Consider the following 26,445-nt stretch of genomic DNA (forward strand, 5'->3'; position numbering starts at 1 on the left):
TTTTAAAGCTAAACAAGCTACGAACAAAAGTTCAAAGTGAAAATAAATAGGTAAATGAAATATTAACACACGAAATAAAGCACCAATGAAATTGAGGTTTTTAACAGCTGGGTGGGTAACCTTCAGGGCCCATGCCCGGCTGAAAACACAAATAAGAGGGGAAGAATATGGATTTTAGACATTACTAAGAAATTCATTGTGAAATTCAATTGGGAATATCAACCGTGCGACGCGACGCCCGGGCAATGTTCACGACAATGAGGAAGTGTAGGAATTTCTTCTCTTCAAATTTTCTTCTCTTCAAATCTTATAGGTTCCCCCCAAATTCTAAGATCTAACTAAGCTGTAATTTCCTTTCGAAATTCCCCCCCCCTTCTGAAGATCTTTACCCCTCTTTTTCCTATGGTTTAGTATAGGCGCTATCACGCCACAAGAAAGGGGAAACGAGCTTTAGGAGAAGAAAAATTGTGAAAGTAAAATACGGTTTTACTGATCAACTTCTAAAGATCTAAAGGGACGTCTACACTATGGTTGAACGAAGAGGATCGATATTGACTGAAAATACTGAAACACGTCCACACTACAAAACAAATACAACCCACCATCACATGCAACCCGAAAACCAAAACATTAAATGAAATAATGTGTTCCAAAAATAAATCAATAGTGTCCGAAAATACGGTTTTACTGATCAACTTCTAAAGGGACGTCTACACTATGGTTGAACGAAGAGGATCGATATTGACTGAAAATACTGAAACACGTCCACACTATAAAACAAATACAACCCACCATCACATGCAACCCGAAAACCAAAACATTAAATGAAATAATGTGTTCCAAAAATAAATCAATAGTGTCCATTTATTTTTTTACATTTACAATATACATTTTATCCATTCTCCTATCTATGCTTATTCTAAAGATCAAATATGACAAGATGAGAGGATGGATGGAATTATATGGCCAAGTCTACTATCCACACTAAAGACCAGAAGATGTGCCCACAGTCCGTACATAGTCGACGGCCGTCGCTCTATGTCGACTGAAACTCTCCACACTGCCTCGATAACATAGATTCACCTAGTCGACTATGTGGACACAGCTGTAGATGATACAATTGACATTTTATGATGCGGATCTCAAGTTAAAATCAATCAATTCATGAAGTATTTGTGATAAATTATAGCCTTTTTCTTTTGTGGGTACCAATTACCAAAGCATGACAAAGTAACTCCTTTGTGGTCAATTCTAATTTTCACTACAATTCCAATCTTTTTACACTGGTAATTTTCCCACTGGTTGCAACCCAAAGTAGCTCTCAAATTGTCCTCACTAGGCTCAAAACACCCGGACTCCAAGCACAGACCCAAAAAAACCTCGATCCCCCAGGAATCCAACCCGGGTCTAGTGTGATATCAAATAGGCCACGGGAATTGTTCCTCGGGTCTCAAGTATTTCTGTAGCCATGATTGCAAACTACAGGAGTGTTCTCCCCTAAAGGAAGCAATAATTACCTTTTTCAACTCCTCCTGGAACTGCTCACTGCTTTCCACAAACTTTCGCTTCTTCGCTTCAAACTTCTCTTCAATTTGTTGCAGCTCAGCTTCCAATTTTTTCTGCAAATGAAAACACACAGACATCAGCAAGGGTGTAATCATTAATCATACGAGAGTATATACTCAGATGAAGTGTGTGATATGTGGTATTGTACAAAAAATTCCTTCATAAACCCAGCTTGTTTATAAAGGTTAAACATCATTGTATAACTCTCACGGTTTTTTTGTGATGGGGGTTTTACCCTCCATTTGACAACGAGCCATCTGCTACTCCAATTAACCAAGCCAAGCTTGAGGTGGAGATAAAGGTTAAACATCATTGGATAACTCCCACGGTTTTTTTGTGATGGGGGTTTTACCCTCCATTTGACAACGAGCCATCTGCTACTCCAATTAACCAAGCCAAGCTTGAGGTGGAGGTAAAGGTTAAACATCATTGTATAACTCTCACGTTTTTTTTTTGTGATGGGGGACAACGAGCCATCTGCTACTCCAATCGACCTAGCCAAGCTTGAAGTGGAGTCTGGAAAAGCCAGCAACACGCTATTGCCCAGATGGTCACCCATCCCACCACACACAATGTTGCTTACTTCAGTGATCTATTGGAAACAGGTGAAGTGGAGTCGGGAAAAGCCAGCAACACGCTATTGCCCAGATGGTCACCCATCCCACCACACACAATGTTGCTTACTTCAGTGATCTATTGGAAACAGGTAAATTCAACGAGTCATAGCCGTTGACCGATTCAGAAGATGATACAGCGTGCTATCGCTGCTGGCTTAACATTTGCAGTGGGTGAATATTTGCGGAAAATTTGCAGTGAAACAATAAGTTAGGTGAAATAAAACGAAAATTTGGGTAACTCAACCTACCTGATGCATAGTCAATGATTGGACTTGTCTCTTGAGGAAACAATAAGTTAGGTGAAATAAAACGAAAATTTGGGTAACTCAACCTACCTGATGCATAGTCAATGATTGGACTTGTCTCTTGAGGACCTGCATACGGTTTGTGGTGACTACAGACCGCACATCCGGCACGACAGAGTCTGAGAATATTTCATTGATCAGACGATGATTCCGCAGGTAGCGAGCATATGCCACGTGCTTCACCGAATAGCCATCCTCTTGCTCTGCAAAACCAAAGAGAAGTAACATTTTAGCTATTGCTCATGATGAGAATATGTATTACGAGGATATTATTTTCACTTAGTGACACCAAAATAGATGTTTCTCGAAAAAAGAAAAAAACACGGATGCATGTATTTTAACTTTAAAAAAAGGAAGTTTAAAAACAACATACCTAACTAAAAAGGGAATATGGACAAAATTAGCATGAAAGAAATTTAAGCTCTAGGGACCTCAAAACGTGTTTTGGCACTAAAATCTGACCATCGAAAATTTGACCCGATTACATTACTTACACCAAAATGGATGTTTCTCGAAAAAGAAAACAAAAAACGGGATGCATGTATTTTAACTTTAAAAAAAGGAAGTTTAAAAACAACATACCTAACTAAAAAGGGAATATGGACAAAATTAGCATGAAAGAAGTACCTAGTTTAAAAACAACATACCTAACTAAAAAGGGAATATGGACAAAATTAGCATGAAAGAAGTACCTACCTTGTATGTATTATCATCCCATCAAATATACGAGACCTTTTTAGACTGCCAGGGTAAGGGGACTTTTCAGTCCTATTCGGTGAGGAATCAATGTATGTTCTATTCTAGATAAGCATCATAGTATTCTATTCTAGATGAGATTGTTTAGTAATTCATAGTTGTTTTATTAAGTTGATAGGTTAATGAAAACCTTTTGAAGCCTAGAAACAAATGACTGAGCTCTTCCTGAGTCCCTTCTAGTTTCAATTCAATTCTTACCATCTTCATCCTCGGCCGGTTGAATATCAATTCTCCTATCTGCATTCTTTCCACTGAATCCTTGTCTGGGCTCTTCCTGAGTCCATTCTAGTTTCAATTCAATTCTCACCATCTTCATCCTCGGCCGGTTGAATATCAATTCTCCTATCTGCATTCTTTCCACTGAATCCTTGGGCCTGTGCTTCTCGCTCTTCCGCAGCTTGCTGGGCTTGCTTGCCCTTAGCTTTGGCCGCCATGTAGGCGAGATATTGAGGCGAGTTGTGGTAGGCCTTCAGATTCTTCTCGTACTCCGACTGGAAACAAGATAAGGCAATTCATTACTTTTTAAGGTAATTATTATTATTATTTTTACAAAAAAAAAAAAAAAAAAATTCTTTGTCAAACTAGGATAAAATTGAGAAACTGGGACACCAGAAAAAGTTAAATAATTCAAAACCATTAGCAAAGTAGGTACTGCACATGGGTGTCAACCATACAGAAAAAAAAAAATCTTGAACTTAATACTGTAAGTAATTGATAGATAGATATTAATTGACAAACACAGAAATACATGTTCAAACAATATAAAATTTGTGTAATAAACTACCACACACATTTACTTATTTACTAGTGTTTCATGGAATACACCTCGCACTAACAAAATTGTTCTCATTGCATTGAGGAATCTTGCTGCGGAATTTGAAGGAATGAAAATATTCCATGACAAAGACCTGACAAATAATGAATGAAATAAAATACTTACGAGCAACCCCCAATGGACTGGCCATAGCAATTTGCTTGTAGTTGCCGGGAAGTGCCATTTTGAAACTGACAACTGTTCAGATCTGAAATAAAACACAAGTGTTATCATCAAAATCATTTCATTTGAATGTACTTTCACTACCCTCAGAACTTTTTACTGATTGCTGGCCCATGGGATTACAGGTCCATGTTGAAATGCTTGACTTTTGATCATGCTCGGAAAGTCTTGACGCAAATACAGATAAATTCAGCATGAACCAGCCTGTAGACCTGGTAGTGTACTACAAAACTTAGGTCTACAGACATTAGACTTAATGGGAAGTCCACATCTAGGTTCATGCTTCATAATGACTTGTTCGACTGATAGTTGGGTCATTTTGAGATGTTTTTTTCACGTATCTACACTTGTACAATACCGATGTACATTTCAATCTGAGATTATGAGCATTATTTAGGGATATTTTGTGCCTAAAAGGGGGGTCTCCGATTGGTAAGTTAGGAAAGAGGTTGGTAAGAATACTTACACCCTGTGGGTAGATGACAACTTTAAATCAATGGAAACTGTCCACACACTCTTCCTTCAGCTTGGAACATTCACAAACCCAATAAACCCATAGACACAAAAATTTAAAGAAATTTCAGCAACTTTTGAACTTTTTCAGCTATTCAGCTTTCAAAACTTTCGGCTTTTTTTTTAACGAGCATATTTGTGAAGTTAGAAAATGACGGCAACGGATGACGGTAGCGGATTTGTGTGAAGCTGGCAAAATTTTTGAAAATGAAAAAAAAAGGTTGAGCGCGAAATTTCGAAAAATTTCAAATTTTCAAAATCAAAATTTTCAAATGAAAGAAGATGTGTTAGATGTGTTAACTTTAATCTTTCATCAATTTCAATAAAATAATTTAAAAGAAGCTTTTATTACAAAGGGACTAAAGTGCCATCTTTATTACTTTGTTCTTTTTGGGCCGCAGAATGCCTATGAAGCCTAGTTATCCCAGTGGTCAAAAGTATCTAACAGGATGGAGATATGTTGCTTTCATCTCAGGATTGGTTGGAGCAGTTGGCTTAGCACTTGGTTGAGCGCGAAATTTCGAAAAATTTCAAATTTTCAAAATCAAAATTTTCAAATGAAAGAAGATGTGTGAGAGTGTGAGATGTGTTTAATGTGTTAACTTTCATCTTTCATCAATTTCAATAAAATAATCTAAAAGAAGCTTTTATTACAAAGGGACTAAAGTGCCATCTTCATTACTTTGTTCTTTTTGGGCCGCAGAATGCCTATGAAGCCTAATAGTTATCCCAGTGGTCAAAAGTATCTAACAGGATGGAGATATGTTGCTTTCATCTCAGGATTGGTTGGAGCAGTTGGCTTAGCACTTTACCCCATATTAATCAAGCCATTGTATGATAACTCTGAATACAGTAAGTTAAACTAAAAAGGATCGAAATCATTCATTGTAGTGAAATATGTATGGTTCTCAGATTATTCCTTTTGACCATGACATATATTGATACTTATGATGTCAGGAAATGCTTAACAGTGAGGTCCATTATCTCATGTTAAAGTGTTTGTTAATCTTTGGAGACCATAACCAAATAGTCTTCAATTTTATGTGCAGGTTGACAAAACAAACACTATAGTCACTATATGAGCCTCTCATAGACTAAACAACATCAAGTATAACCAAGCTTATTCCACCTTGGTACTTTTACTTTAATATCAAAACTTTCTCGATATTGATACTTATGATGTCAGGAAATGCTTGACAGTTGGGTCTATTATCTCACGTTAAAGTGTTTGTTAATCTTTGGAGACCATAATCAAATAGTCTTCAATTTTATGCACAGGTTGACAAAACAAACACTATAGTCACGATATGAGCCTCTCATAGACTAAACAACATCAAGTATAACCAAGCTTATTCCACCTTGGTACTTTTACTTTAATATCAAAACTTTCTCGGAAATGCTTGACTCTTGATCATGCTCAGAAAGTCTTGACACAAATACAGATAAATTCAGCATGAGCCAGCCTGTCGACCTGGTAGTGTACTACAAAACTTAGGTCTACAGACTTTGACTTAATGGGAAGTCCACTTCTAGGTTCATGCTTCATAATGACTTGTGTTTGACTGTAAGTTGAGTCATTTTGAGATTTTTTTTTTTTTTTTTTTTTTTTTTTTTTTTTCCTTTTTTAATTGCAAAAAAACCGTAAATTATTTTCATTGGGCATTATCTGTTTGCCCTTACACCTAAGCCTCGGAGTTTGCATTTTGAGTTTCCACTCTTAGCTTACCAATACAATGTTGCCGGGTCACTGCCTCGTCTCAGCTCGACAAGTTGAACCTTTTTCAGTGTATCCCAAACCCGGATGAGTGTCCCCTTGGAACTGGCTGTGGCTATCATTGTACCAGTTTGATTGAGCGCTAGACACGCTAGCTCACTCTGGTGTGCGTTAATTGTAACTGGAGAACTGGATGAGGAAAGTTCTGTGCTGGACAAATCCTGAGAACATTGGAGATATAAGTAGCATAGTTAGCTTGGAGGGTAGCACATCTGCCTTGTAAGTGCTAGGTCGCGGGTTCGAACTTTATCCTATGCAGATATCCTAACTTTATACTATGGTTTGTCCTTAGAACAAATGGCTTCCTACTAACCTGTCTTCTTTCTCTCTTCCCTTTTGGGATAATAATACCTTAGCAGTTACAGTTCCCTCTATCAAACTCTTCTTTATCCTAAGCAGATAAGGTTTGTACTCAGTACAAATGGCTTTCTACTATCCTGTTTTAACTGAGGTTTGGGATTTTTTTACACTGTTAAACATGAGAAAAACTGCCTCTAGAAAAAAAATATTAAAGCTACTTGATACCTATCTTCTGATCCAGATAAGAAGAGCTTTATGAGTTCAACATCATTGCCCTGTCTTTGGAAGGACTAAATACCTGCAATGACTTTTAGCAACTTCAAAAAATCTTATAAATTGCCATTTTAAAATAAAATACCTACATACATCTTTTATGATATAAAAATAAATACGAAACTGAGGTTTGGGATTTTTTTACACTGTTAAACATGAGAAAAACAGCCTCCAGAAAAAATATTAAAGCTACTTGATACCTATCTTCTGATCCACAATAAGAAGAGCTTTATAAGTTCAACATCACTGCCCTGACTTTAGATTCTTTGGAAGGACTAAATACCTGCAATGACTTTTAGCAACTTCAACACCTAGATTGGTGAAATTACATTCAAGGGACTTGAATATAATTTCACCCATATGAAAGCAACTAGTATGCAAGCATCAAGGTACCCCTACATCACACTTGAATGCTACTTACACTCGTACAAGTTACTTGAACCATATGAAAAAGGTTTTATGCCACCTGACTTCTTTGTCAATTAAGTATATTGTTCTCATGTAGAATTAGACACTTCGACTTCGGCAGTAAGTTCTGCATTAAATTATAATCCCGGGTTTAGACTCTGAATCAACTGTTATACTAGTGAGGTGAGTGAGAGGACTCAAAAACTATCGTCCTCGCCACAGCCATCCAGATAAATGTCAAAAGATTCTCGATTACAATTGCCATCCCATATGAAAAAGGTTTTATGCCACCTGACTTCTTTGTCAATTAAGAATATTGTTCTCATGTAGAATTCGACACTTCGGCAGTAAGTTCTACATTAAATTATAATCCCGGGTCTAGACTCTGAATCGACTGTCATACTAGTGAGGTGAGTGAGAGGACTCAAAAACTATCGTCCTCGCCATAGCCATCCAGATAAATGTCAAAAGATTCTCGATTACAATTGCCATCAGCATTGAAAATGTACTTGTGAAAGGTTCCGTCCAAACATATTGCTGAAAGAAAATTGAAAAAAAAAAAAAAAAATCTTCATGAGTGTTAACTATTAATAATAGAAAATAGAAGCAAATTAATTGGGTTCAGCAATAAGAAATCTAAATATTTATTGTGTTCAATTCTTATTTTAATAAACAACGACCTTTGCATTTTTTTATTTATTTATTTTTTTTTTTTTTTTTAATAGAGGGAACTGTGTGACAATGGAGGTCTTATCGTCCCAAAATTAAAGAGGTTCCAGTGATAGACGGGAGACGAAACAAAGCCCTGTCCCGTCCTAAATTTCGGCACGAAATGAGACATTTTTGTCTCATCATGCATCAATACAGGCTTCTTTTTAACTTACCTATGACTAATAAGGAAAGTAAAAACTATAGTAGTTCAAAAAATTAAAGAGTACAATACCTTGTTCTTGATTGAAACGTAAGTTCAACACCTGCCCTTTGCTCATGTTTCTCTTGATTCTCATTTAGAACACCAAAATCACATTTAATTAAACCTTTGTTAATGGTTAATGGGTATCTATGGTTCATTAAATTTTAGTCATCCAAATTTTACCTATGAACTAGGTACCTAGTGGATATTTTGTTCAAGTATCTATGATATGTTAACGAGTTTACATATTTATACACAACTGGGGATAGAGAGTTCAAAAAACGAGTTTCTTTCTTCCCTTTGATGAGCAACGTATCCAGACAATCCAGACAAAAATCTCACTGATAAGCTATCACAATGCAATCCTTTGTTTTCATTTTTCATTTCCTGCTTCTTCCCCTTTTGTTGATGTTTTCTTTTAAAAGATGGAACCTATGAACTAGGTACCTAGTGGATATTTTGTTCAAGTATCTATGACATGTTAACGAGTTTACATATTTATACACAACTGAGGATAAAGAGTTCAAAAAACGAGTTTCTTTCTTCCCTTTGATGAGCAACGTATCCAGAATTCCAGACAATCCAGAAAAAAAAATCTCACTGATAGATTTGATAAGCTATCACAATGCAATCCTTTGTTTTCATTTTTCATTTCCTGCTTCTTCCCCTTTTGTTGATGTTTTCTTTTAAAAGATCGAAATGATCGATAACGATGATAGAATAATCGAAATAATGCCGAATCGATAGCATTCCAAGGCAATGGAAAAAGAGGTACGCTCATTGGACGTGGCTTGTTTCTAGATTTTATTACCCAGCTTGTGTCCTGGGAAAGCTATTAGGTGTCTTTCAGCTGTTGTGCTAGGGCTAACTTCACACAACCCGGCATGATTTGGTCTTGTGTCCTGAGTGAAAAGCCTTTGGACAGGATTGGGAAATGAGAACACATTCATTTGATTGACTGTGGCTACAATTATTCTGAAAATTAGAAAGGAAAATAGGGTACATTTTTAATAATGTTCTTGAGAGTTTATTGTAATGCTATGTTTGGTTTTCCTTATGTACCAATCTTGGACACATTCTTGGTTTGTCCAGAGGATTCAAATGAATGAGTAATTTTCCCCTTTATGTCTCTGAGTTGAGAGTAAGTGATTGTTTTTTTCTTCTTTTTTTATTGACTATGCCTTGTGGACTTGTCAATCAAAAAGGTGGGCAATTACTAGATACTTACTTCTACAAGATATACTTACTTGTCTCTTCTAATGCTATGGTCGGTTCTCCTTATGTACCTACCAATCTTGGACACATTCTTGGTTTGTCCAGAGGATTGAAATGAATGAGTAATTTTCCCCTTTATGTCTTTGAGTTGAGAGTCAGTGATTGTTTTTTTCTTTTTTTTTTATTGACTATGCCTTGTGGACTTGTCAATCAAAAAGGTGGGGAATCACTAGATACTTACTTCTACAAGATATACTTACTTGTCTCTTCTCAATCTAACAGCTTTCACCGGTGTTGTGAAGACTAGTTCAACGATAAACTTCTTGCTCACATCATCGTAAATTAGCACTGTGTTTTTGGCAAACTTTGCATTGCTACCGCCTGCCACAATGGCAAAGATGTTTGTCCTGTGCAACATTTCACATTGTGATAGAATGCTATGGTTGGTTCTCCTTATGTACCAATCTTGGACACATTCTTGGTTTGTCCAGAGGATTGAAATGAACGAGTAATTTTCCCCTTTATGTCTCTGAGTTAAGAGTCAGTGATTGTTTTTTTTTTTTTTTTTCTTCTTCTTTTTTTATATTGACTATGCCTTGTGGACTTGTCAATCAAAAAGGTGGGCAATTACTAGATACTTACTTCTACAAGATATACTTACTTGTCTCTTCTCAATCTAACAGCTTTCACTGGTGTTGTGAAGACTAGTTCAACAATAAACTTCTTGCTCACATCATCGTAAATGAGCACTGTGTTTTTGGCAAACTTTGCATTGCTACCACCTGCCACAATGGCAAAGATGTTTGTCCTGTGCAACATTTCACATTGTGATAGACTTCCAAAATCTGTTGAGGAAAACAGAAATATGTGTTAGTAAATCAAGAACAAGATTTTTTTTCATGTACCTATTTTCTGTTTAACTTTTATTTATGGGTCCATGTATTTAATTGATTGAGTTTCTGCAGAATATGTACTAGTATATGGAAAAAAAAAACTTCAGATCCAGATCTCTCAGACAGTCTGAAAGTTTTATATCTGAAATTTTTCCCACCACACACATTTCAACTGTCTGAAGGTAAATCAAGAACAAGATTTTTTTTTTTTTATGTACCTATTTTCTGTTTAACTTTTATTTATGGGTCCATGTATTTAATTGATTGAGATGCAGAATATGTACAATATGGAAAAAAAACTTCAGATCCAGATCTCTCAGACAGTCTGAAAGTTTTATATCTGAAATTTTTCCCACCACACACATTTCAACTGTCTGAAGAACAATCTGAGTGAGAGTAGCTAACATCATACTTACCATAACTTGCCTTCTCCACCAAGGGATTTACATTATAGATTCTCAACCCATTGTCCATACAACATGTGAAACAGCCTGAAACCAGAAGAATGATATTGGTAACATTACATAGCTCATTATGGCGCACCTGCTAGACCAGAGGGAACGGAACAAAATACCCTTGGAACTCTAACTAAGTGAGTGCCTTGACCACCATGCCAAGACCCCTCCATACCAGATTTGACCATTAAGACAGCTAATTCTTTAAAAGTAGAGAGAATCCTTTGAAAAGCTGCCATCTAGCTAGGCTGGTTAGGGTTAGTTGTTCTCATTCAGAACACATTCAGTAACAGGGAACAGTTGCTTTGAAGATCTCCTGTTATAGTTTGAAGTTGGGGTGTTTTGATTGACTTGGAACTCTAACTAAGTGAGTGCCTTGACCACCATGCCAAGACCCCTCCATACCAGATTTGACCATTAAGACACTGTAACTCTAACTAAGTGAGTGCCTTGACCACCATGCCAAGACCCCTCCATACCAGATTTGACCATTAAGACAACTAATTCTTTAAAAGTAGAGAGAATCCTTTGAAAAGCTGCCATCTAGCTAGGCTGGTTAGGGTTAGCTGTTCTCATTCAGAACACATTCAGTAACAGGGAACAGTTGCTTTGAAGATCTCCTGTTATAGTTTGAAGTTGGGGTGTTTTGATTGACCATGAAAGTGTCGGTACACCAAATTAAAACTTCTAGACAGATTTAAAAAAAAAAAAATAAGGAAAGTAAAAACTATAGTAGTTCAAAAAATTAAAGAGTACAATACCTTGTTCTTGATTGAAACGTAAGTTCAACACCTGCCCTTTGCTCATGTTTCTCTTGATTCTCATTTAGAACACCAAAAATACCCTTGGAACTCTAACTAAGTGAGTGAGTGCCTTGACCACCATGCCAAGACCCCTCCATACCAGATTTAACCGTTAAGACAGCTAATTCTTTAAAAGTAGAGAGAATCCTGCTAGGCTGGTTAGGGTTGGCTGTTCCCATTCAGAACACATTCAGTAACAGGGAACAGTTGCTTTGAAGATCTCCTGTTAGTTTGAAGTTGGGGTGTTTTGATTGACCATGAAAGTGTCGGTACACCAAATTAAAAATTCTAGACAGATTAAAAATAATAATAATAATAATAAGGAAAGTAAAAACTATAGTAGTTCAAAAAATTAAAGAGTATAATACCTTGTTCTTGATTGAAACGTAAGTTCAACACCTGCCCTTTGCTCATGTTTCTCTTGATTCTCATTGAAAACACCAAAATCACATTTAATTAAACCTTTGTTAATGGGTATCTATGGTTCATTAAATTTTGGTCATCCCAATTTTACCTATGAACTTAGGTACCTAGTGGATCTGTGGATATATTGTTCAAGTACCTATCTATGATGTTAACGAGTTTACACAACTGGGGATAAAGAGTTCAAAAAACGAGTTTCTTTCTTCCCTTTGATGAGCAACGTATCCAGACAATCCAGAAAAAAATCTCACTGATAAGCTATCACAACGCAATCCTTTGTTTTCATTTTTCATTTCATTTCCTGCTTCTTCCCCTTTTGTTGATGTTTTCTTTTAAAAGATCGAAATCGAAATGATCGATAACGATGATCGATTAATCGAAATAATGCCGAATCGATAGCATTCCAAGGCAATGGAAAAAGAGGTACGCTCATGGAAATGATCGATAACGATGATCGATTAATCGAAATAATGCCGAATCGATAGCATTCCAAGGCAATGGAAAAAGAGGTACGCTCATTGGCCTGGCCCTACAGCGAGCCGCCAAACCTGTGGACACATCAGAAAATAATGGTAGGTCTTGGACTCCAGAAAACAATGGTAGGTCTTGTGCCCCTCTTAGTGCCCTCAATATCAACATTTGCCAAGGGTATATGTTATACTAGCTGAATTCCGTCGCTTCGCTCCGGAATCCCGCTAGTTCATCCCGAGGCATGGCCAAACTTGTGGAAAAGGCATGGCCCTACAGCGAGCCGCCAAACCTGTGGACACATCAGAAAACAACGGTAGGTCTTGTGCCCCTCATAGTGCCCTCAATATCAACATTTGCCAAGGGTATATCTTATATTTACCTTGATCTTAGGATCAATTTAATTTGAAGAAACCATTTTACTGATAAAAATTTGTTTTGTAATACTAATAGGTAGGTAATATTATTACTACTTTTTTACTTTCTATGACCAATATGTATAGGGGGGCCTATTGAAGGTATTGAAAAAACATTGCAATTGGGCAATGGGTGGAATTTTCCATTTCGTGTCCTCTGAGACCATTATTATTATTATTATTATTTTTTTTTTTTTTTTTTTTTTATGCTAGAATGTTCACTAGTTGGGGTTCATTTTACACTAGGTACCCACTACCTACTCTCCCCCAGGCCTGGTCTATCTCTGGAAAACTTGATTTTGAAACATGAAAAAGATTTTTTCAAAATAAAAAGTGCATCGTTTGAAACGGGTTTCACTAGTTGGGGTTCATTTTACACTAGGTACCCACTACCTAGTTACCTACTCGCCCCCAGGCCTGGTCTATCTCTGGAAAACTTAATTTTGAAACATGAAAAAGATTTTTTCAAAATAAAAAGTGCATCGTTTGAAACGGGTTTGTTGCCGTCGCTCTTGTTATCGATACTTTTGATTAATCGATTTTTGAAATCGATAATTATCGAAGTTCGATTTTTATTGGGAAATGGGAGGAAAGAAGACGGCCGCCGACTATGTGCGGGCACACCATAATATTGTATTATTCATCTGTGGTGAACATGAGAAAGTCTTAAGATGTGTACAAACAAGGTCAACCGGCTGTCGATCGACGTCTTCTTCTTAGCCTTTTCCCACTCAAGTGGTGTCGGCGTTTTTCGATAGCAGCTTCCACCTGCCTTGGTTATTTACATCTTCCTCTGAAAAAACCCTTCTCTTCGGACATTTAGTCATTGTAGTTTGAGTCAATTGGACCTTTGAAGGCACCTGTATAGACCCTATTCCTGAACGAGTATACAGTCCATTGAACAACTGGTACAAAATAAGGAGTAGACTCGTAGAAGCTCAACCCATCCTTTAGGGCTGTTTGCCCTTACACCTAAGCCTCGGAGTTTGCATTTTGAGTTTCCACTCTTAGCTTACCAATACAATGTTGCCGGGTCACTGCCTCGTCTCAGCTCAACAAGTTGAACCTTTTTCAGTGTATCCCAATAGCCCATCCTTTAGGGCTGTTTGCCCTTATACCTAAGCCTCGGAGTTTGCTTTTTGTGTTTCCACTCTTAGCTTACCAATACAATGTTGCCGGGTCACTGCCTCGTCTCAGCTCGACAAGTTGAACCTTTTTCAGTGTATCCCAAACCCGGATGAGTGTCCCCTTGGAACTGGCTGTGGCTATCATTGTACCAGTTTGATTGAGCGCTAGACACGCTAGCTCACTCTGGTGTGCGTTAATTGTAACTGGAGAACTGGATGAGGAAAGTTCTGTGCTGGACAAATCCTGAGAACATTGGAGATATAGCATAGTTAGCTTGAAGGGTAGCACATCTGCCTTGTAAGTGCTAGGTCGCGGGTTCGAACTTTATCCTGTGCAGATATCCCAACTTTATACTATGGTTTGTCCTTAGAACAAATGGCTTCCCACTAACCTGTCTTCTTTCTCTCTTCCCTTTTGGGATAATAATACCTTGCATATTTAGCTTGGAGGGTAGCACATCTACTTTGTAAGTGCTAGGTCGCGGGTTCGAACTTTATCCTGTGCAGATATCCTAACTTTATACTATGGTTTGTCCTTAGAACAAATGGCTTCCCACTAACCTGTCTTCTTTCTCTTCCCTTTTGGGATAATAATACCTTAACAGTTACAGTTCCCTCTATCAAACTCTTCTTTATCCTAAGCAGATAAGGTTTGTACTAGTAGCATAGTTAGCTTTGAGGGTAGCACATCTGCCTTGTAAGTGCTAGGTCGCGGGTTCGAACTTTATTCCTGTGCAGATATCCTAACTTTATACTATGGTTTGTCCTTAGAACAAATGGCTTCCCACTAACCTGTCTTCTTTCTCTCTTCCCTTTTGGGTTCAGGGTCACAGGGTCAAATTGAAGGGTCAGGCATATGCTAATTTATAGTTACATTGAAAGGGTTTTGAGGTGAATGGTATAGGGAGAAATAGCATAAAATATTTTCTGGGACCAATTGGGTATAGGGGGAGAAAATATGATTCGATTCATGTAGCCAACAAGGTCATATCAGGTAAAATTAGACGAATCGTGTACTCCCCATTATTAGGAGCTTTGGGGTTCACCTTCTCTCAGATTAGACCTTACGAAAAAAATGTCTTGATGATCAACCTTTTTATTTGAAATAGGGGGGGAGGGGAGAGAGGAAAGAGAAGGGATTGGCATAGAAAGAATTGAATTTAGATGAGTAGAATTGTTTTAATCAGACAGACAGGTGGACAGAAAGGCAGAAAAAAAGAGAAAGGTACATGTTACATGTGCATGAAATAAAGAGCATTAAAGATTTCAAAGATGAAATACATAAGTAGGTAAGGATCTTAAGTCACACAATTTTAGGACCACCTATTTTACAATCTAAAAGGATTCAGTAGCACAACACCCCTCTTTCCTTGACCAAGACACTTCACAGAAAAAACTCTCGGGTCATGCACACATCATGGAATACCTCTCAGCAGCATTCATTGACAAGCACAGCACTCCCCATGGCATGCACGAGTACCTCATTCTCACTGAGCTCTGTACGGGAGGGAGTCTGGTGGATGTACTCAAGGAAAGGACAAGTGCTCTTCCACCCAACATTGTGTGTAGTATCCTATGGCAGACATGTCAAGCAGTGAAGCACATGCATGGTCAGAATCCTCCCATTGTACATCGTGATCTCAAGGTAGGTATAATTTTAGTGTAAAAGTCTAATATATCTAATATATGCATGATAATTGATTGATAACATACAATGATATACATATACATAACAGTCTTTTCTATTACATAATGGAAAAAAAAAGAGACAAAACGAAATTTGCAGTAAGCACTTTCTTACACTTTCCATATCTCCTTGTCTTATCATTTGATGTCTTGTAACACTTGTATGTCACTTGATGTTCCATATCATTTGAAATAAAAGGTATTGGGTACCAACAAGAGGAATCTTTGAAATCTTTCAGCACCCCTTGAGGACTAAAGCAGTATTCACACATAGTCAATGCCGTCGATCGACGTCGCTGAAACTGGACACTGCCTCAACAACATAGATTTATCTCCTTGACCAACCATCAATTGATGGCGTTGCCTATGTCCTATGTATAGACCTATGGACACGGCTTAATGGCCTGACATTAATTTATTAACAAGACGAAAATTGAAAATAATAATAATAATAAATAAAAAATAATAATGGTTTCTCCTTTGTATTATTCCAGATAGAAAACTTGCTCATCAGTAGTGCGGGTACGGTAAAGCTGTGTGACTTTGGGAGTGCTACAGAGAAGGTGTACTCGCCCGACAATGCTTGGTCCGCTCAACAGAGGAGTATGCTAGAGGATGAAATGGCGAGGTTTACCACTCCCATGTATAGGGCGCCAGAGATGGTGGATACCTGGAACAACTATGTGATAGGTAGGTCTATGCTCTATGGGCATGTTTGAATCTTCAATACCCACAAATCTCTATAAATAAAATTGTAGATTTCTCTGTACATTTCTTAGAATCTTGAAATGGTACATGTTTTATTAAAAGAGGTTTGATAGTTTGATCTCTAACTGCTAAGGTCCCGACAGTTAAGAGAGAAGGAAGACAGACTAGGAGAAAGCCAGCCGTTCCGAGAACGAACCTTATTTGTTCAGGATAAAATCCGCCCCGGGCGGGAATCCAACCTATTATTATTAATAATACTCGAATAGGGCTATCAGCCCTGCAATAGGCTACTACTATTGTTGTGGTCAATTCTCAAACAGAGATTAAATACCTTGATTGGGATTGAACCAACGCCCTCCTGATTACGAGCACTTAAAAATGATGCTATTGGGCCGCACTGGGCGAGGTCTACCACCTAACTCTTACCCCCGTATGTATGAAATCTCAAGATAAACTTAAGTTTAACTTGAAATGAAAATCTTGCCAAATTTCATGAAATCTAGCCAGTTATCTCAAGAAATGACATGAAATTGGCAACATTGTTCGTCTTAAGTTAAACTTAAGTTTATCTTTGGATTTCATACATACGAGGGTAAGAGCTCTATTAAATGTATGTGATCATTCGTCAAAGTCGTTGTTTATGAGAACAAAATTCCATGCCTCGGCTGGGATTGAACCCAGACAAATAATTGTATGCAGCCTGTTGTGTGACAGCAATTCTTTTTCTTCCTCACAGGTATTTGCAATATCTCTCCGATGTATTGAAGTCACCCCCCTACCAACCTCACTTCCATCCAATCAAGCTAAATTCCATCACCATGCAGCCAGTCCCGCTCTTCAATAAACTAAGGTAATTCCTGTTCATATTCTTAAATCTTTTCAGCTAAATCCACTTTGGGGATTTTTTTTTTTTTTTTTACACGATGTTGTTGCTTGACCTTTCAAATATCCGGTCATTCCCCCTACGTGCGTTCCAATACATTTCCACGATGTTGCTGGACCTTTGTGCAAGACAGGAATAGAAAGTGAAAAGAAAGTAAAAATATGTGGGTTGTTTCACAGGGATGGATGTCGGCCCTACGTAGAAGTATACCAAGGAGATTCTCACTTTTTTAAACTGTTGTAAAACGATCCGTGAAAAATGTCTGACATGTTAAAATATGCCATTGGATATTTCAACAACAATTCCTCGAGCAATGGACAAACCAATGAACTGGTGGGATTGGTGGGAAAGGGACGTTTTATGAAAAATAAAATCCCATCCCCCTACTGTTGTCATGGGATTTTTCTCGAAAAATCTCGTCCTCAACACGCTCCCCTGTGCTAGATCCCTTCTTCCCCTTTTGTTGTTTTCTTTTAAAAGATCGAAATGATCGATAACGATGATCGATTAATCGAAATAATGCCGAATCGATAGCATTCCAAGGCAATGGAAAAAGAGGTACGCTCATTGGATGGACGTGGCTTGTTTCTAGATTTCATTTTTTCGAGAGAGCTAAAATGCTAGAATTTTCACTAGTTGGGGTTCATTTTACACTAGGTACCCACTACCTACTCGCCCCCAGGCCTGGTCTATCTCTGGAAAACTTGATTTTGAAACATGAAAAAGATTTTTTCAAAATAAAAAGTGCATCGTTTGAAACGGGTTTGTTGCCGTCGCTCTTGTTATCGATACTTTTTATTAATCGATTTTTGAAATCGATAATTATCGAAGTTCGATTTTTATTGGGAAATGGGAGGAAAGAGAAAAACATCAGTTTTCCACTTTTCCCTTTTCTTTTCTTTTCTGTGAACTGATTAGAGATAAACCCCCTTTTTTCACCACTTTGAGGCATTTTTACAAGAAGTGTGTGTTTTTATCTTATTTATGGAGCAAGTCACTCCAGCTTCTCACTTTTTTAAACTGTTGTAAAAGGATCCGTGAAAAATGTCTGACATGTTAAAATATGCCATTGGATATTTCAACAACAATTCCTCGAGCAGTGGACAAACCAATGAACTGGTGGGACAGATTATTGAGATTGGAAATGTAAAGCTCAAAGTAAACCGTCTCATAGCCGAGGGTAAGAAAAAAAAGTTCAAAAACATTTAACGGTAAGCAATAATGTCAATACATAGGATGTCTAATATAAACCCAACTAATAATAACCACAGTTTTTTGAGTTGCGCATCTACCTTGCAAGCGCTAGGTCGCGGGTAGGATTCCCGCCTGGGGCAAACTTTAGTTATCCTAAATAGATAAGGCTCATTCTCGGAGCAGCTGGCTTTCTCCTAAAAGTGCCATAGTTATAACAAAGGTTTCTTTGTTTCCAGACCTTGTCCTCCTATACCAGGAGCTACGCCAGGAGGGGGCAGTTTATTCTCTCAGATCAAAGGAGGAGCAGGGAGCTTCTTCAAAGGTCTTAAGGATACCTCGACCAAAGTCGTGCAAAGTGTGCAGTCGTAAGTACCTACTCTGGATTTTCTTCTCTAAATTAGTTCGGGGTGCACTCAGCCTCGTGAGGACAATTGAGTAGCTTTAGCTTTATTAATCGAATCGACTAGCGACTAGTGGCAACATTACCAGGGGAGAAAATTTTGATGATAGAAGTACATAAAAATCAGTTATGAAGGAGGCACTTACTCATGCTGTGATACCAAAAAAAGTTGTAAAAAAGCTCTCTGCTTTATCACAAAGAGTTCATGATTTGATTTGATTTTGATTGAATAGAAAATTGTGATTTTTTATATACATTAGTGATCTCTAAATTAGTTCGGGGTGCACTCAGCCTCGTGAGGACAATTGAGTAGCTATATTAATCGAGTAGCGACTAGTGGCAGCATTACCAGGGGAGAAAATTTTGATGATAGAAGTACATAAAAATCAGTTATGAAGGAGGCACGTACTCATGCTGTGATACCAAAAAAAAGTTGTGAAAAAGCTCTCTGCTTTATCACAAAGAGTTCATGATTTGATTTGATTTTGATTGAATAGAAAATTGTGATTTTTTATATACATTAGTGAGGGATACTGTAATACTGATTTACCTAATTATCTTGACTATATCGTATTCTTGTTTAGACTTCGATTGCGTTTTACAAAGTTGGCTTCAATTCTGGATTGAACTGGGCGTTAAGTATAGCTCAATCCTATATTGATCTCACTTCTGATTTGGTAAACCTCGCTCTTTGTTGGTGTCCGGCTAATATTGTATTCTTGTTCACACTCATTCGTAGGTAGGTACATAGTGCTACTTGGGTATTTTAAAGGAGAGTAATTCTGTGAGTCAGGTACTAAACAATAATATTATTAGACTACCACTACTACCAGCCTACTCATATTGAGCTGGCCCAGCTTGACTGGGGTTGGGAAAATCCAACTGCTTATGATTACCCAAATGACCACCTATCCAAATATGTACCAACCAAGTACAATGTCACTGAACTTCAGTGAACAATTAAAACAGGTGTTTTCAGATGTAAAAGAAATGAATGATACTACAGTCTATTTTATTTTTTAAATTTGTTATTTTATGCTTAACTACCTATCAAACTTTTTTTTATTATTCCAGAGACTCATGGCAGCTGATGAAGCTGCAAGCAAAGCAATAATCCAAGAGGTCAACATTCTAGTATCCTTTAGGTCTTTTTTGTCCCGGTTACAGTGGGGAAATGTTCTTTGTAATCAGTGATCAGTAAGGCGGGATTTCTTTTCTAGTGTTTTTTCTTTACCTATCTTATGCTTCGTTTCTTTTGTGAACCGGATTACCGGACCTTTTCTCGGCAGTTCAAAAAAAAAAAAAATCATCGAGTTGAAATTGACGTCTTTTTTGTCCCGGTTAGAGTGGGGAAATGTTCTTTGTAATCAGTAAGGCGGGATTTCTTTTCTAGTGTTTTTTCTTTACCTATCTTATGCTTCGTTTCTTTTGTGAACCGGACCTTTTCTCGGCAGTTCAAAAAAAAAATCATCAAGTTGAAATTGAGACCCCGCTTTGTTCACTCACTAATTCCCCTCTTGTTCTTATTCCCCCAGGTGATCCTAGAAGATGAGCAGAAGTTGATATCCACTAGTTACGAAGACGATACCAACTCGACTCAGGGAACTAAGGAGGCGGATCTGTTGAGTCTATCCACGAGTAAAGAGGTCGATCCGACGCTAGGAGTAGACCTGCTCAACATAGGCGGAGCAGTGGGTACTGAGTCGGGACAAGCTAGTCATTCCAAAGTAAGTTCAATAAAGAGTTTTTTTTATATATGAGTGTGCAGTCGTAAGTACCTAGTCTGGATTTTCTTCTCTAAATTAGTTCGGGGTGCACTCAGCCTCGTGAGGACAATAGATCAGTTGCGCTTACTTGGGTCATGTTTCAAAGTTATAGAGCAGAAAAAATGAGGACCAACGGAATTTTTCTTTTTCTTCTACGACTTTTAGATTCCGAGATAAATCGATTAAGGGGAATATTGTGACCTTGAGGATGGGAGGGGTAGTTCTGCATGAACTGAGGGGGAGTGTTAGGGTAAGCATTAGGGTTGGGTGGAGGAGCATGGAAGGGTGGGACAGGTGTAGGTGCGGGGGGCTCTACTTTGGGCTGGGCGGGGGGCGGCGTGTTGACAGGTTCAATGTTGGTGGTCGTGGCGGCTGGTGAAGGTTCAGGAGGGTCGCTGGCCGCTACTGGGGTAGCTACTTCACCTCCACTCTCTTCCATAGGCTGTGCAGGTGGAAGCGACCAAGAATAAAAGGAGGGTGAGCGAGAGAACAAAATAACACAGATTATATTACAACGGGTTCCTTTCAGTAGGATCGAACATTTACATCAACTGTTCACAGTACATTTACACGTAAGAATAACCTGAAAATAACTTCAATATCAAAAACCCCGACTTACCCCGAGTTCTGAGCTTTCACATGGTTTTTTGTAAAGTTTTGTTTTCATCAAAGAGCTTGATAAAACTGTAATTAATGCATTTGATTTTTTTTTACAAATAAAATAGTTCATACTTACCCCAGTTGTTTTGGACACTTTCTGTGGATGAAAGGAAGGATGTCCATGGGGGGAGGACACGAACGGATTCTGATTGGATGAATCTTTCTGAAATTCGAAATAATATGATAGTGTAATGGTAGATTTTACCAATAATTTCGGAGTTTAGCCTACATTACAGGGAAGAAATAAAGCTCGATGGGGCTTTTTAAAGGGACTTTCAAGTCTCATTCTGGCAATTTGAACAAGTTGTGACTATTTCATGTCATACAATACTACAGTAAAGGGCTTTTCCTGTCTCATTCTGGCAATGGAAGCAAGGTAAGAATGTGCAAAATCCCTTTGAGTTAAGTACTAACCTGAACCATTATTAGTTGATTTGATATTTCAAATTTCATTTTTACTTACCGATCCCGTACTGCCAGGAGCTTTCAGTCGTTCTGAAACAAACAATTCATCAGTCAACAATTAAATAAGTATATTCAATACCAAAGGTTAAAGTGCCTAATTGAAAAAAAAAATTGAAAAAAAAAAAATCAATAGGTACTCATTTAGTCAGAGGAAATACACGTTAGTCACTTTAGTGCAATAACAGTCACTGAAAAAGAAGAAAAAAAATCGTGTCGTGTGTAGTGGGAACACTCATTTAAATTACATTGCCTAAGCTGGCCTACAGGACATTTGGAAAAAAAAAAAAATGGATGAAACTCATGACAAGTGGGAACAAGCCATCAGTTGTAGCAATGTACATATTGAAATTTGTAGGTTCGCAAATAAAACACATGTTTAATATTTTGTAAAGAATAACATAATTATTATTTATAAATTAATATGTTTAATTATTCTAGTCAATCTAGTCATGGTTAGGTACACAAATAATCTTATACCGTCGCTCTTGTTATCGATACTTTTGATTAATCGATTTTTGAAATCGATAATTATCGAAGTTCGATTTTTATTGGGAAATGGGAGGAAAGAGAAAAACATCAGTTTCCCACTTTTCCCTTTTCTTTTCTTATCTGTGAACTGATTAGAGATAAACCCCCTTTTTTCACCACTTTGAGGCATTTTTATAAGAAGTGTGTGTTTTTAACTTATTTATGGAGCAAGTCACTCCAGCTTCTCACTTTTCTGAACTGTTGTAAAAGGATCTGTGAAAAATGTCTGACATGTTAAAATATGCCATTGGATATTTCAACAACAATTCCTCGAGCAATGGACAAACCAATGAACTGGTGGGACAGATTATTGAGATTGGAAATGTAAAGCTCAAAGTAAACCGTCTCATAGCCGAGGGTAAGAAATGCTCTTTTCAGGTTCAATAGATACCTAGAGTACCTATCTAAGTTCATTATTTTAGTAGTTAACAAACTCATTAACATGTAATCCTAGTCAGGGGGTCAACATAATGTAAAGAGTGGGTGAGAAGAGACAATACTTCCCATCTAGGTGCTGTGTCAACACAAGAAAATCAAAAAGTGACCCTTGAAAGAGGTGCATGTATGCAATCAAAATACAAAAAAAAAAAAAGTCAGTCAGGCAGGGGTGCTCTTCCACCTAGCCGGGACAGGAGTCCTGTGCCTCCCCCTCGACCTGGCTCCTCCCCTGCCCATCAGGCAGCTCCGCCCCCTAGACCTCCTGCTCCTGCCCCTGATAGGTAATTATAACCACACTTATTGCTTACCGTTATATGTTTTTGGACACTTAATTGAGACCCAAGGCTGTCCTAATTGAGCAGTTAAGGAGCCAAAAAATCCAAAAACATATAACGGTAAGCAATAATGTTAAACATATAACGCTAAGCAATAATTTTTTGAGTTGCACATCTACCTTGCAAGCGCTAGGTCGCGGGTAGGATTCCCGCCTGGGGCAAACTTTAGTTACCCTAAATAGATAAGGCTCATTCTCGGAGCAGCTGGCTTTCTCCTAAAAGTGCCATACTTTATTTATTTATAAGTTATAATAAAGGTTTCTTTGTTTCCAGACCTTGTCCTCCTATACCAGGAGCAAAAGTCCAAAAACATTTAACGGTAAGCAATAATGTCAATACATAGGATGTCTAATATAAACCCAATAACCACAGTTTTTTGAGTTGCGCATCTACCTTGCAAGCGCTGGGTCGCGGGTAGGGGCAAACTTTAGTTACCCTAAATAGATAAGGCTCATTATCGGAGCAGCTGGCTTTCTCCTAAAAGTGCCATAGTTATAACAAAGGTTTCTTTGTTTCCAGACCTTGTCCTCCTATACCAGGAGCTAAGACTCCAAGCACAGACCCGAAAAAACCTCGATCCCCCTCGGTCTAGTGTGATATCAAATACGCCACGGGAATTGTTCCTCGGGTCCCAAGTAATTCTGTAGCCATGATTGCAAACTACAGGAGTGTTCTCCCCTAGAGGAAGCAATAATTACCTTTTTCAACTCCTCCTGGAACTGCTCACTGCTTTCCACAAACTTTCGCTTCTTCGCTTCAAACTTCTCTTCAATTTGTTGCAGCTCAGCTTCCAATTTTTTCTGCAAATGAAAACACACAGACATCAGCAAGGGTGTACTCATTAATCATACGAGAGTATATACTCAGATGAAGTGTGTGATATGTGATATTGTACGAAAAATTCCTTCATAAACCCAGCTTGTTTATAAAGGTTAAACATCATTGGATAACTCCCACGGTTTTTTTGTGATGGGGGTTTTACCCTCCATTTGACAACGAGCCATCTGCTACTCCAATTAACCAAGCCAAGCTTGAAGTGGAGTCGGGAAAAGCCAGCAACACGCTATTGCCCAGATGGTCACCCATCCCACCACACACAATGTTGCTTACTTCAGTGATCTATTGGAAACAGGTAAATTCAACGAGTCATAGCCGTTGACCGATTCAGAAGATGATACAGCGTGCTATCGCTGCTGGCTTAACATTTGCAGTGGGTGAATATTTGCGGAAAATTTGCAGTGAAACAATAAGTTAGGTGAAATAAAACGAAAATTTGGGTAACTCAACCTACCTGATGCATAGTCAATGATTGGACTTGTCTCTTGAGGACCTGCATACGGTTTGTGGTGACTACAGACCGCACATCCGGCACGACAGAGTCTGAGAATATTTCATTGATCAGACGATGATTCCGCAGGTAGCGAGCATATGCCACGTGCTTCACCGAATAGCCATCCTCTTGCTCTGCAAAACCAAAGAGAAGTAACATTTTAGCTATTGCTCATGATGAGAATATGTATTACGAGGATATTATTTTCACTTAGTGACACCAAAATAGATGTTTCTCGAAAAAAGAGAGAAAAAAAAAAAAAAAAAAACGGGATGCATCGGTATTTTAACTTTAAAAAAAGGAAGTTTAAAAACAACATACCTATAACTAAAAAGGGAATATGGACAAAATTAGCATGAAAGGAAGTACCTACCTTGTATGTATTTCATTCCCATCAAATATACGAGACCCTTTTTAGACTGGCAGGGTAAGGGGACTTTTCAGTCCTATTCGGTGAGGCAATCAATGTATGTTTCTAATTCGTAGAATAAGCGCATCATCCAAGTATTCTATTCTAGTGCGATGAGTTGTTTAGTAAATTCATAGTTTGTTTTATTAAGGTTGATTAGGTTAATGAAACCTTTTGAAGCCTAGAAACAAATGACTGAGCTCTTCCTGAGTCCATTCTGTTTCAATTCAATTCTTACCATCTTCATCCTCGGCCGGTTGAATATCGATTCTCCCTATCTGCATCTTTTCACCTGAATCCTTGGGCCTTGCTTCTCGGCTCTTCCGCAGTTGCTTGGGCTTGCTTGCCTTAGCTTTGGCGCGCCATGTAGGGCGAGATATTGAGGCGAGTTTGGTGGAGGCCTTCAGATTCTTTCGTACTCCGACTGGAAAAAAAAAAAGAAAATCATTTCTTTTTAAGGAAATTTTTTTTTTTTTTTTTTAAAAAAAAAAAAAAAAAAAAAAAAAAATACAACCTAATTAAAATTTTAGCTAAATTCCCTTTAAGTATGGATGAGCTATTCAATTTTTACTCTAAATACAAGACAGATGAAGGCATTATGATCAAGCGATTTCGATTTTTTCCTTCTTTTCTTCAAATTGGTCAGTTCCGACGTAAACCTAGGCATTTGAATTTGTTTTCCCTCCTCTCAAGAACTACTCCTCCACTTACCTTCTCTTGCTCATAGTCCTCAACATACTCAGTCTTCTGATCTTCCGGTAGGTCGCGCCACATCTGTCCAATAATCTTCCCAATCTCCCATAGCTTCAGGTCGAGATTCTGCGCTTTCACCTGATCCCAGACCTTACGACTGTAACGCATGTACGGCATCAGGGGCTTCTCAGGAGGTTTGGGCGCCTTTGGACCACGTCCGTCCGTCTGATGAAAAAATCCGAGGGAGAAGAAAGCTTATAGAGTGCAATAGTCCTAGGTCATCCACCCACTATGAGGTAGACCTGACAAGTACACCTGATCAGGTTTAACCAAAATACTTGTTTTATTTGTACACAAAGATCATGACAATTGAAGAAAAAAAAAAAAATTGGACAGATTGCAATACTTTCATTACTAGTATAGCTCCGGCTATACTGTAGTAATAGAAAGTAAAAAATATTGAATCATAAGGAATTGAAATTAGAAGCAATGGCCAAGGCATTGTGGGTCTTTTTCAAATAAGAATAAACAAGGGCTTGATAAAACTGTAATTAATGCAATTGATTTTTTTTTTTTTTTTTTTTTTTTTATTGATAGAGGGAACTGTAACTACAAGGGTCTTATCGTCCCGAAATCAAACAGTGAAGGAAGACAGGATAGGAGAAAGCCAGCCGTTCCGAGAACGAAAATTATCCGTTCAGGATAAAATCCGCCCCGGGCGTGAATCG

General features: G+C 37.9%; 1 protein-coding gene and 3 long non-coding RNA genes across 4 annotated transcripts in view; 1 reads left to right on the top strand and 3 right to left on the bottom strand.

Moving 5' to 3' along the window:
• LOC103513173 (SWI/SNF-related matrix-associated actin-dependent regulator of chromatin subfamily E member 1) overlaps window positions 1-25,942 on the bottom strand; it is a gene marked incomplete at its 5' end in the record, with an annotated part of 28,647 nt that extends 2,705 nt beyond the window's left edge. The window contains 5 exon segments of the mRNA XM_017445711.1: window positions 121-139; window positions 1,518-1,619; window positions 2,519-2,691; window positions 3,552-3,735; window positions 25,736-25,942. Coding sequence (XP_017301200.1) covers window positions 121-139; window positions 1,518-1,619; window positions 2,519-2,691; window positions 3,552-3,735; window positions 25,736-25,942 — 685 coding nt within the window.
• LOC113469040 lies at window positions 7,496-8,057 on the top strand. The gene is made up of 2 exons (XR_003392585.1): window positions 7,496-7,555; window positions 7,789-8,057. It is a non-coding gene; the product is annotated as an uncharacterized LOC113469040 (long non-coding RNA).
• On the bottom strand, window positions 8,483-9,074 carry LOC113469041. Its single transcript, XR_003392586.1, has 2 exons — window positions 9,024-9,074; window positions 8,483-8,605 (listed from the first exon to the last, which is right to left on the bottom strand). It is a non-coding gene; the product is annotated as an uncharacterized LOC113469041 (long non-coding RNA).
• On the bottom strand, window positions 21,596-22,021 carry LOC113469039. The gene is made up of 2 exons (XR_003392584.1): window positions 21,983-22,021; window positions 21,596-21,682 (listed from the first exon to the last, which is right to left on the bottom strand). It is a non-coding gene; the product is annotated as an uncharacterized LOC113469039 (long non-coding RNA).
• Window positions 25,943-26,445: the final 503 nt, after the last annotated feature.

Source organism: Diaphorina citri, unplaced genomic scaffold (assembly GCF_000475195.1).
Source record: "Diaphorina citri unplaced genomic scaffold, Diaci psyllid genome assembly version 1.1 scaffold934, whole genome shotgun sequence".
Taxonomy (NCBI): Eukaryota; Metazoa; Arthropoda; class Insecta; order Hemiptera; family Psyllidae; genus Diaphorina; species Diaphorina citri.